The following is a 13,195-nucleotide window of genomic DNA, read 5'->3' as shown; positions in this document are numbered from 1 at the left end:
GGATAAATCATCACTATATGGCATGGATATATTTTTTATGGAAATACGATGTGAAATAAAGGTTAGGTATCTACTATGATGATTGCCATGTAGTAAATGCTCAACAGTTATTACTATAATAAGCAGAGGGTGGTGGCAAAGAATATTAATTTTATTAAATAGTCACTATGGTATTATTCAGATAAAATATTCTCTGATAAAACCTACATCTATATTTATATTGAAATACTGACCAGTTTGCCAGTAACTAAGAGAAACAGAGTCTTCAGATTTTTCTGTGATTGATCAGATTCAGGAATTAAGACTCTAGAAATAACCACTTGATTTTTATAATTCTAATATACAAACCAATCAATCAATCATTCAGTAACTGGGCAGTTAGGTAACCTGTGAATTCAAAACCAAACAGAAAGAGGCTGATTTAGTTATGGCAATTCCAAAGTCTACACCAGGTACACAGGTTAAGAAATCCTAGCTCCTGCCACCTGTTCATTGGAATAATAAGGGGGAGAAAGGGGGATTAGTGACTCTGAGATAAGATTACTTAGCAAGATTGGATATGGAAAAGGGGTGGAGCCCATCTCCACTTCATGGAGTAAACTCCACTCCCAAATTTGGCAAGATTGATTCTTTTATTGTGTTTTATAAGGAATGTATATTTGGTATTCACATTCAGATTTCTCACATATATTTGGTCTTCACCACATTTTCTAGCTCACAGCTCCCAAAACCCTTGGAATTTCCTGAGTGATAACAGCAATGGGAGCATCTTTTGTCGTAATATTTGGTCTCTAATCCTCAGTTCCTGAAATCACTTCAGAGCCAAAAAAGGTGAAATGGGTGTCTTGTTCTTCATAACAAGCCCCTTTCCAGGACCACTGGGTTTAAATTAATGAGGTGCCTTTTGGAAAGTACCTAAGGATGAGGCTGTTTGCCAGGGAAACTGAAGTTCCAACCTGAATAGAAGGTTGGAACTTCAGTCCCACCCCGTGATTTCTGAGGAAGGGGGAGGGGCAGGAGATTGAGTTCAATCACCAATGGCCAATGATTTAATCAATCGTGCCTATGTAATGAAGCCTCTATTAAAAACCCAAAAGGATGGAGTCTGGAGAACTTCTGTGCTGGTGAACAGGTAGAGATTTGGTGATAGTGGTGGCCACATAGAGGGCATGGAAGCTCCATGCCCTTTCCCCATACCTTGCCCTGTGCATCTCTTCCATCCAGTTGTTCCCAAGTTATATGCTTTTATAATAAGGTGGCAATCTGGTAAGTAAAATGTTTCTCTGAATTCTGTGAGCTGCTCTAGCAAATAACTTGACCTTGAGTAGGTGGTTGTAGGAACCCCCGATCTACAGCCATTCAGTCAGAAGTACAGGTAACAATCTAGACATGCAACTGGCATCTGAAGTCCAAGGAGGGGGTCACTGAAATTTCCAATCTACAGCTGATCAGTTATGGGGTGATAACCTGGCTTGTGATTGGCTTCTGAAGTGGGAGTGGGACAGTTTTGTAAGACTGCACTTTCAACCTGTGGAATCCAATGCTATTTCTGGGTAGACGGTGTCAGAAGTGAGTTGAATTCCCCCAGAACTGAGCTGGTGTCCTGCGCATTGCTTGCTGGAGGTGTGGAGAAACCCTCTGACACACACACACACATTGAAATCGGGTCCAAGAACCCAGTTAGGAGATTTACACATCAGGACAAGAAATTATACCTTGAAATAATATAAATAAGGTGAAAGGATAGTTTTTCCCCTTTGCTTTATCACAGGGCTGCTGTAGGCACAGTGCCACTTCTTTCTTTCTAAGCCTCTTCCTATCTGCTTCTCTGTATTCTGGGGCCTGAGTTGATCCACTTTGATCCAAGCCATCCGAGATGGGAATGCTCTAAGTCAATCAACTTGTAAATACCCCTGTCTTAAAGTCATCTTTAAGGCAGTGGACACATTACACCATAAGCAAAAAGAGCCAAAATTGGACACTTCTGAATTCACATAGCTGATGAGCATCTCTTATGTGCCAGATCTTCGCCAGTTTCTTAGAGCCTCCTACCAGAAAAGTTCCAGAATAAGGGATATATCCCAAGGCCTTGGAGGTGCTTTGCCACCATACTCTATCACCCTAGCCATCCAGTAATTCAACTTTTATTCTCCTAAGATTTGTTTTATTAAGCTTTTATTTCTTCTGACATTGGGTCCAAGTTTTTGTTCCCCTACACCTGCCCTAAATTTATCTCACCTTTCCTTGGATGCTAAAGTGGTATCAAAGAAGTCATTGAGTCATCAGACCTGAAAATTCTTCAACTGAAACCTCTGGAGGTGTGCTCAAGTTTTAGAGTTGATTACCATTGAGATACTGACTCTAAAACAAGATGCATCAATCAGTATCTTGATATTCACATATTCAGAATAAATAATGTCACGAAGTTACAATATATTGGGGAGATACCTCTGTTTTGAAAAAATTCTTTTGATAAATTTTAAAAGCAGAGACAAGGCAGCAGATTTTGGCCTCATTTGGTTTACCCTGAAATTTGCATCACTTTAGAGTTTAAGAGGAGAGTTGGAGGATTCTAAAACATGGTATTGATTTAAGGACCATCTGCTACTAATCTGAGTCAGAGAGAGGAATATTGCAATTTTAGTATACAATGGATTTGACCACAGCATTTAGTGATGTATATTTACATTCATATAAGGATTTTGAAATGTTTAAGTAGTCTTATTTCACAAGAGTATATCAAACATTTTCAAAAGAAATGAACATTGTAAAGCACAAACTACTTATGTTACGTTACAGAATATATGTTCTAACAGTGGAAGAATCGTAAGAACTTATGATGATGTGTAATGGTATGATATAAAATGGATCATTGATATGCTCCTCTGATAATTAATGGTTCTCCACAAAGACAATGAAATTGTCCAGTTTTGGCAGAGATTTTCCAGGCTAGTTGATTAATTTAATGAAAATAACTATAATTATTTCAGTGGCATGTTTCCCACTGGTAGAGAGCAATGACCACTTGCAAAAATAGTTTTAAATAAAAGGCTCAGTGTACTCCAGTGATGTTTTAAGTTGTATTTGTGAAACACAATCATATACAATGGTTGTTTTCTACCACAGCACAGAATATATCTCTCAATGAATCATGTGCCATAATGTATCTGATTTAAAATACTCTAAGTAAATTAAATTATTTTTGATAAAATATTAACAAATTTTTGTCTTGTTTGTGCATTTAAAAATATACTTACGGGTTATCCAATAGCAGTATTACGGGATTAAGTTCTTTCTTTGGTCTATAATATGCCCTGAGAGGAACAATAAAATTATACAATCCATTTCCAGCTGTTTCAGCTGCAACTATAATTAGCTTATTTTTGAATCCATAGGCTTTTGCGTCCTCATAGTAGTTATGCTGGCAACTCTAGAGAAGAAAAATTATACAAAGAAAGGCCATTTTTATACTCCACTAATATTGGGTAAAAATATTTAGAAGATCTGGAAATGTGAAATTAATCTAACCTAGTAAATCCTTTGTTTTCTAACAAATTTGAAAATAGTTACATTTTTCTATGCCAAGTTCTCCAGCCTGAAGGTGTGCATGGACAAGACAAATGAATTGCAGGTATGCAGCTTGATTTGGGGAAGGAAAAGGCAGCAACACAGTGTACACATGTTCCACTGCAAACTGAAACTTGCTGCCAGATGACATCTGGGTATCAATATTAAGGAATCGTCACAAGGTATATGTATATCAAAGCATCATGTTATAGACCTCAAATATACACAATTTGTATTTTTCAATCATACCTCAATAAAGCTGGAAAAAAATAAATAATCTGCCTCTGACTTTATTTCCAGAAATAGAGTAATATTAAAATTAAATAACCTTGGAACATTCCAAGTATGGAATACCAAAAGGATGGATATCGATATCGAAAGGGATTATTTTTTTGGTTAAAAAACAAAAATTAAAAGAAAAAAACCCTAATTGTCTAAATGTATACCTGAGCTGGCAAGATAACGATGCAAATACTGAAATGTAAAATACTAATGTTAACAATAATAACAACAAATTACCAAAATGTGTTTCCTGAGGATATTTTGCTACTTCCTAGGGAGCTAGAATTTACTGGACTTAGCATTATTAAATCAAGATCCTTTTAAAATTATCTGCCTGGATAATTGCTTTAGTGTTCTGTTTTTTTAATCTTTATATGTCTTTATGAGGGTTTCTTTTTATTTGGGTTGAGATTTGTTGATTCTCTGTGGATTCATCATCAACTCTGGAATGTTCTCTGCCTTTATTCTTTAATAAAAAGTTACAGAACATTGCTGGGAACAAGGTACTTTGAGTCAGCAGAAACAATAAACACCAGAATTAGAATCACAAAGATTACAGACTTCACTGTTATAAGATTCAGAATAGAAAATGAGCATGTTTACTATGTTTAGAGAAATAAAAGAGAACATTCAAAGCATGAGCAAAGAACAAGAGGGTATTTAAAATATTCACTTAGATGTTTAAAAAATTGCATATACTCTATTCTGGAACTAAAAATATAACAATTAAAAACAGAAGCTCAAAAGATGATTTAAATTGCCCATTTGATGCATCTGAAGGGATCAACTGCATGACTGAGTTGAAGAGTAATTACTCAGAATACAGAAAGAAAAGAGAAAGTGGTATGGAAAAATTAAGATACTTCGAAGATAATGTGAGAATGTCTAATACGCATTTAAAAAGAATACCTGAAAAAGAGATGCAAGAATCAGCAAGAAGCACTATTCACATAAATATTGACTGAGGATTTTCTAGAATTAATGAAATATCCAAATCCTCAGGCTCTGGAAACCCAATGAATCCTTATCCAAATAAATAAAGAGAAAGCCAGTGTCATACACATTGTCATAGTGCAGAACAGCCAAGACAAGAAGAAGATCTTAAAAGCAGCCAGAGAGAAAAGAGAGCTTTAACTACCAGAAACACAAATTAGAACGATGGCCGACCTCTCATCAGCAGTGTGGAGCACAGAAGGTAGTAAATAGAATCCTAACAGGCTAAAAGAAAAAGAAAATTCAGAGCCTGGAATTGGACACCCAGCAAAACTATTCTTCAAGGAGGAGGACAAAATAAGGACATATCTAGGGAAAGTGAAATTGAAAGAATTTACCACTAATAGGATCTCATTAGTAGAATTTCTAAAAGCTGTAATCATGGAAGTAGGAAGATCAATCCAGCAGGAAGGATTAAGGCATAAGAAAGAATGGAGAAATGGGGAGTGGTAAAGGAGAAGGACAGGCAGACTTCACTGGAAGTATGATTGGAGAATTACTACTATAAACAGGATCTGAAGCCACATGAAATTAGGTCACTTACAAAGAGAATGTGGAAGGAGAAGGAAGACAGGCTGAGGCTGAAATTATTAAGAACTTCATTTTTATGAGATCAAATGAGGTAAAAGAACTAATTTAGAAGATTTAGAAGTAGCTCAACTAGTAAGAAAAAAAAAGAAATAGAACAAGGACAAAACAGGGAATTTAGTATTGATAAACCTTGACCAAAAGGAGCCTGCTGATACTAATGCAAAACGAACTGGGCAACAAAATACCTGCTCACAGACTTCATGGACACAGTAGGATTGGCTGCATAACCCCATCTGCTAATCGCAAAATGGGCACTCATTTACAGAGCAGACCACCACCTCCAGCCAGACTAACACCACCTAAAGAATGGATAACCCCAGATGTTATCGGCCAATCAACGATACTCGGATACATCGCTTTTTACTTTGGTAAAGAGACAACTTGTCTTTTGGCTTTAAAAGACTGTTTCTCCTCCAGCAAGCCTCATCTCTGAAAGCTTAACTTTTCCTGTATCAGGTTCCCTTCTTGGGAATCAGTGGAATCATTTCGACTCTTTGGTTTCCCAACATTACTTTCATCTTTGTGTGTTAAAAAGTAAAATGCCACCAGGTGTGAACCCAAGCTTTATGGGACCTAAAGCTTATATTATTTTGGAAAACCTCTTTAAGGAAAAAAACACAAAAGTCATACATAAAAAATTAGTCACAGGTTCTTGGAAGGGGCCAATACAGGAGAAGGGCTCTGAAGATTAAGATGCATCAAGGTTACCAAAGATGCAGAGCGAGCCAGCGCTAGAAATGCTGTGAAGCAGGAAAGCAAAACTAGGACTGACAAAAAATAAGGCATCGAGAGACGGAAATGTCCACCTTAATGGACCCAGATGAACATCTGGGAGCAGGGGTAAGGGTTCACAAAAAAACTTTAGGAAGATAGAGGCAGAAATTTTCTAATGATCTGCTAATCTTCCTCAAGAGTGACAGCTACAGCCAAGATTCATAATGTTTATCACATGGAAAAAATAATAGTAGTAAAAATATTAACAAAATGTATTAAGTGCCTATACATTTATTACATTCCTGGCACTGTGAAAAGCTTTCTCCATGCACAAATTTATATCATCTTCACAAGAACCCCATAAGGTTCATATTAAAATTACAAGCATTTTGGAGATATGGAAGCTGAAGTTTAATGATAATGTTATTTGCCCAAATGGCTGAGCCTGGAAGTGGAGAGGTGGGATTTTAACTCCAGCTAACTCCAAAATATAGAATAAAGGAAGAAATTCCTGGTTAGAATTAGTGGCACATTTTAATTTCTGGGAGATGGGGGGTTTGAGAGTCTTCTTTTTATCTGCTCTCTGACTCATCATGAAAACAAATTCTTACCCAGGTCATGTCCAATGGCCATACTGTGAAAGAGAAAGATTCCTGCTTTCTTGGAATCTTTCTGTTTTGGATGGTTTCTCCTGAATATCAAGGCAGGAACCAAGAACTACTGTAAAATCTTTAGGAAAGGGGACATGAAGCAAGACACTTCCAGTCTAATAATTCAATAATGAATTATGACTAGCTAATTTCACCATGTCAAGCGATTCCACTTTGAGATTTGAGGCAAAAATGTCTAGTAAGATAAATAGAGCGCATCTGGCCAAAATGATCTGGGGAGACTCTGGTTTGAGGCTCTGGCATCTTTGTTTTTCTCTTTGAAACAATGACTGACCAACTTGTTGGCTACATTAGTAGAGGGTAAAGCACTTGGGTAACCTTTAGTGAAGTTAAGAAAGTAAAATTCACCACTTTATGTATTACATTTACATTTGAAAGATAATATTCTTTTAACATATTTCAGTCAAAAGACTATACAAAATTATTTAAATACATGTAATTACACAATGCCATCATTTTAGTTTTACAGAAAATAACAGCAGTAAGTGCTTACCTTGTCTAGTCTTAAGCAGCAAAATGGCACTTTTTCATGAAGGAGATGACAAAAAGTGGGTGAACTGCCTATATATGGAGAGTAAGGTGGGTAGCCTTTAGCATATCTGTAAAACAATAGGAAATATTGAATTGCCTTGAATTAATGCAGGCAAAGTCAGACAATCAAGTTATGGCCATGTTCCTCTACTTTGATAAAGTTAGATGCAGTAATTCTTTATTTTGATATGGACATAGTTTAGAACAGGGCCCATGGACCTAATCTGGCTCATCACATGGTTTTCTGAACTAAAGTAGTTTTAATATTTTTAAATGGTTGGAAAAACAAGTCAAAAGAAGAATAATATTTCAGCTCGAGAAATTATATGAAATTTCAATTTCAGTGTCCAGAAGTGAGTTTTGTCAGAACACTGTCATGCTCACTCATTTTATGTATTGTCTTGGGGTGCTTTCACACTTCAGAAACAGAGTTGAGTAGTTGGGGCAAAGACCACATGGTCCATAAAGTTGGAAATATTTACTAGCTGGTTCTTTCCAGAAAAAGTTTGCCAATCCTCAGTTTAAAAGATTTAGACACATTTTAGAAAATAGTAATGTTAATCTTTACAAAATACATGAAAGCAAAATGCATTATTATGATTCACTCTATCACTATTCATTAGCATGGATGCATAACCAAAAAAGAGTAAATCATTTTAGATTGAGTAAATTATTCCATTAGACCCACACAAAAGCCAGAGTTTTTGCTGGAATCACGCTTAAATATTATCAAAGATGCTCAGTTTATTTGCTGACTTTATAAATATAGTCACATTATGGTTGTAAAATTTTCAAAATGAAACTATCAAAAAGTAGCAGCACAAATGAAAATTAAGAAATAAAAGAAAATTTAGTAGAGGCAAAGTTATTTTATCCAATATGAAAGCTCTTTTTTGATAAAGAAAATTTATCTTTCAAACCAAGAAATTTCAAATCTAGTTATTCCAGACATCATTAGCTAGGATGGTAAAATGGAGAACATTTTGCAAATTTAGAAGTTGATAGTCTCCCACTATTACTTCAACATCTTTTTCATTTTTCTAGATATAAAAAAAATTCCACCTCAGTTTTTTCAGTACATGTAAAGAAAGAATTTGTATCACACCACACAACACCATTTCTAGAAATATACTGGTGGTCAAACCTCTTCTTATTCCTGTCAAATATTTCATAAATCTATTTGAGTATTATTAATTTCTTGGAGAGTGGACTTGTCTTCTGTGGGTATGTGTAAGTTTCTTGTAATAAATATTTAAAAGTGTGAAGGATTAACAGAAGGATTTTTCTAAGTTTCAATTATATTTCAGTTCATTTTAGTTCAGTTCAACATTGATTGAACTTCTATTATATGAAAAATATTAGAAGTGTTTGAATGATGTTACCTTTGCCACTACGACCAATACTACACCAAATAGTATTTAACACTCATTGAATGCTTACTCTGCACAAACCATTGTCCTAAGCACATTACTCTATTACCTCAATTAATCTTCATATGAACACTATTTACAGATAAAGCATCGTGGGTCAGAAGATTTAATCAAAGTCACTGGCACACAACCAGTATAAGGTAGAACTGCCATGGGACACAAATTCCTTCAGACTCCACTGTCAAGACTGTTGAACACTGTGCTTTCCTCATGAAATGCCAGCAGGGCTTCACTGGTGGCGCAGTTGTTGAGAGTCCACCTGCCGATGCAGGGGACATGGGTTCGTGCCCCCGTCCGGGAAGATCCCACATGCCGCGGAGCGGCTGGGCCCGTGAGCCATGGCCGCTGATCCTGCGCGTCCGGAGCCTGTGCTCCGCAACGGGGGAGGCCACAACAGTGAGAGGCCCGGGTACCGCAAAAAAAAAAAAAGAAATGCCAACATAATATACAAGTAAACAAACTCTACTGTAGGCTAAAATGTGATTAATAGCTTAAACATTGATACTATCTGTTATGGAATCTTAGTAAAGAGAACTAGTACTTCCTTTATTCATTCATTCAAAATATTATTGATGTATCCTGAATAAAAATGATTGCTGAATGCTGAAATAAGAGAAGCTTAATGGAAGAAGCTGCATTACATGTCATTGAATAATTGATTGAACTTCAATATGGAAGTGAAAAAATAAATTAGAGGTAGAAGGTACATTATAATTCAACAAAATCATATAATTATGAAAATACAAACTGTATCCTTAAAGAAAAATATGTAAAATATGATATAGGTTATATCATGGAAATGCTGATTTACCTATTTTTTTCTTTAAGGATAAAGGATAATATAGAGAAAAATGAGGCTGTCAATAGCTGTTGAAGCCAGAAATTTGAGGACTTAGGTTACTTTATCATCAAGAGAGATACTGGCTAATAGGAAGGGTGTTTTGGTAGAAGCATGTAGGATTGATTCTAGGATGTCCAGAAGGGAAGGATATTAGTTTTTCATGGCAAGCACAAATCCCAGTAAATCTTACAAACATACTCCACATTTGAGGACATTTCTTCATCTGGTGTAGTTTCATCTTCTGATTGATCACTTAGAAGATCGCATGTTTGAAGTGATGACGTATCTGCAACCTCTAAAACGGGAGCAATGCTGGGTCTTCTGACTTCTTTGTTTCCTTCTGAAGGAAGAGACAGGGTAGGGCCACTTGCTGACCTACAGCTTGTGTCTTGCAAGTCTATGGCCACAGTACCTGGAACAATGAGACATGAAAATCCATCAAAGCATTTGCCACCTAACCTATAGGACCTGTCAATCATTTAATGATCAAAGTAAGATGAAATACAGCCAGTATAACCAGGAAATATACGATATACTGTTTATCCTTTAATCTCAAAGGTTATTTATTTCTTTTTAATATGGGTCTTTTTGCCCGCATGGATAAAAAAATTTCTATATTTGTGCAAAAGTGTATTTGCTGCAACCAGCTCTATAGTATGAAACATAAGATTTGTGAAATCCTGAAATACTTAGAAATTTCAGTTAAAAAAATACCTTGTTTCCATTTATATTTATTTAAAATTAATGAAAAAAATTTAGGCCATTTGCATTTTGTGGGTTTCTCATTATATCTTTTTCCCCCATCTTGTTATCTTTCTCTTACTGATTTATAAACGCTTTTTTACATTAGAACCATTAATGTTTATGTTTATTCAACAAATATTTATTAAGTACTCTGTGTGGCAAGCACTAGTCTAGGCACTTGAGATATGCAAGGAACAAGGCAGACAAGGTTTCTACACATACAGATTTATCTTTAAGATAATCAAGTGGACAGAGAAGTGAAAAAAGTAATTCCTGATAACGCTAAATACCATGCAGAAAATAAAACAGAGTTATGTGATACGGAATAGTGGGGATGGGAAGCGGGAGGAGGGATGAGCTTTTCACTAGGCGATGACAAGGGCTACTCTGAAATCATGACATTTGATTTTTTTGACCTAAAAGAAAATCATGAGCACAGGAGCCACGGAAATACCTTGGGGCAATAAGAAGAGCGAATCTAAATAGCTTAAGGCTTTTGAATTCTTGGGATACTCAAGGAATAGTAAGCGGAAGAAACAACTTCCTTTGAGATTTTAAATTAACATTTAAAAACTAGTCTAAACATCAGTATATGGAAAGTGGATGTCTCTCCCCTTCTGGAAGAAATAATCCAATCTAACGGATAAGTGCCTCCATATTTTACGATAACTCACTTCATGTATGCTTTTATGGATAGCCGGTCAGCCTTCTGAAAGCCCTTAGTCCTCATTTCGTCTCATTCTTCGAAGCAACTATTAAAACACTCTCCACTTCCTTCAGACTTCTGTCTGACCTTGCCACCTTCTTCACTATGACAGCCTGAGTTTGTAAAGGGGGGGATAAAACCTCATGGGTTTTGGCATCTCAATGTTTCTGAGTGTGAAAGTTGATAGAAACAAGAGACTGGGGAGTATATCCGGGTATTCCTCAACATTGAAATGTGGGAGGTCAGGTTTTAGAGGCTAGTACCTTTTCATATACTATACACAACACTCAGATTAGAGGGAGGGGTGGGCTGGTGTGTCTACAGTCAACAGGGAAGACTCCTGCGAGGGGCCTGTAAGAATATGTCTAGAGCTGCTGTGCCCGAGGAAAGGACGTGATGACCAGCAGTCAGCAATTCCAGTATCTGAGCAGAGACAAAGGCGGTTGGCATCAGAAGCTGTACACTTGGCCACTGTTTTAGCACCATAAATAAGGATTAATTTATAATTCAATCTATCTTAGAGGTGAGATGGAGATCTTAGAAAAACTGAGATTGACTTTTCCACTAATCAGGTGACTGGATCTGATCAAACATGAAATTTTATAAGGTTGATTTATCGAAATAAAGCCATATGATATGATTTGCATCTTAATACTATTAATCCAAATCCATATTTATGACGTTTGTCCCCTGCAGATGACCACGTCGTCTAATTCAGAGAGAAAAGAGAAGTTACGGCAGAAGAAATCCTTCAACTTCTTCAAGCAAATGAACATGAGAGTTTCACCAGACATTTTTTTTTCCCCCATTTACGTTTGGAATGAAACAGACATACCTCCATTTATGTAAAACTAAGCCCTACTCTTGCGGTGGGGATAAGTCCCCACCTGCTTCCTAAGGAACCATGTTCTCTGAATTCCACCCCCTCCCAAATATGTCTCCACATCACCTCCAGTTACATCTTCACCATCTTCCTGACCAACACAGGAAATGTGGTCTCTCCCTGACAATTCTGTCAACACTGATATCTGGCACCAAGCTGGGCTTGGGGGATATGACCAAGAGAAAGTCAGAATTTAGCAGAGGGAAGACACAATTTTAGAAAGCAGTCACAGTTACAGAAACAAGCTCTTCTTTGAATCCTTCCTTCCCCTAACAAAACCTGCCTCTTCTCCGACATCTTTCCCTGCAGTTCTGAAGGCTGCAACACCTAAAGAGATGTCTGTGTTTTGGAAGTGGGGAGATACCCTCAATGTTCTCACTGCCTCTTTCAGACCATTTTCCTTTCATCACCTATAATACCCCAGCTCTGTACCCAGTATCTTTCACTATATTATTTGTTCAGTCCTGTGTCTGTCATCCCACGTAGTGTTGTTTTTTTTTTTTATTGAAGTACTGCTAACAACGTTATATTAGTTTTATATTAGTTTCAGGTGTACACATAGTGATTCCATGTTTTTTTTATAGACTATACTCCACTAATGGCTTTTTCTCCCATCATTCCTTAGCTATTCACTTTCACGGTCATACCCTAGATTTTATAATTACTATTGACTACACATAAGCTCTATTTCTGGCATCTCATTCTTTGATACTTATTGTCACCTCTTCTCTTGCCAGCTCCCTCCTTTCTGATTCCCACTGGAACTATAATCTATTAAATTCACTAGCTTTTCAGTCTCCTTCAACCAACAGGTGTCTTTTTACTTCCTTACCTGAGCTAAGTTCCATGGTCCATCACTGTACCCATTCTCTTACCTATACTCCTGATTAACTTGCCCTTCTCACTTTCTTGCACATCTACCATTGCCACCAAGTCTTTTCTTTGCACTCTTTTCCAGCACAACTTTTTCAGAGTCGTCTAGACCTAGTTTCTCTACATTGTCTTCTGCCATTCTGTCATAAACCCCTCTGACCTGGCATTCTCCACCACCACGTCATTGAAAGGGCTGTTATCAAGGCAAAGAACACTGTTTTGCTAAATTCAATGGCCAGTTCTCAGTTCTCATGTTATTTGACCTACCAGCAGCATCAGACATGGCTGGTGACTCCACCCTCTGCATACACTTGATTCATTTGGGTCCCAGGACAGGACACTCATCTGGTTTCCCTGCTACCTTGTAGT

The 13,195-nt window shown here is 36.8% G+C and overlaps 1 protein-coding gene across 1 annotated transcript in view; it reads right to left on the bottom strand.

Moving 5' to 3' along the window:
• Positions 1 to 13,195, bottom strand: part of KCNT2 (potassium sodium-activated channel subfamily T member 2) — a 288,035-nt gene that overhangs the window by 88,822 nt on the left and 186,018 nt on the right. The window contains exons 18-20 of the mRNA XM_029229997.1: positions 9,819 to 10,032; positions 7,312 to 7,417; positions 3,258 to 3,430 (exon numbers count right to left, since the gene is read on the bottom strand). Of these exons, the coding sequence (XP_029085830.1) occupies positions 3,258 to 3,430; positions 7,312 to 7,417; positions 9,819 to 10,032 (493 nt within the window). The remainder of the gene's footprint in view (positions 1 to 3,257; positions 3,431 to 7,311; positions 7,418 to 9,818; positions 10,033 to 13,195) is intronic.

This window comes from Monodon monoceros, unplaced genomic scaffold (genome assembly GCF_005190385.1).
Source record: "Monodon monoceros isolate NGI ecotype Baffin Bay Population unplaced genomic scaffold, NGI_Narwhal_1 Super_Scaffold_18, whole genome shotgun sequence".
In the NCBI taxonomy this organism is placed as follows: Eukaryota; Metazoa; Chordata; class Mammalia; order Artiodactyla; family Monodontidae; genus Monodon; species Monodon monoceros.
The sequence above is the reverse complement of the archived record's forward strand: the minus strand, read 5'-3'. Positions and strand labels throughout refer to the sequence as shown.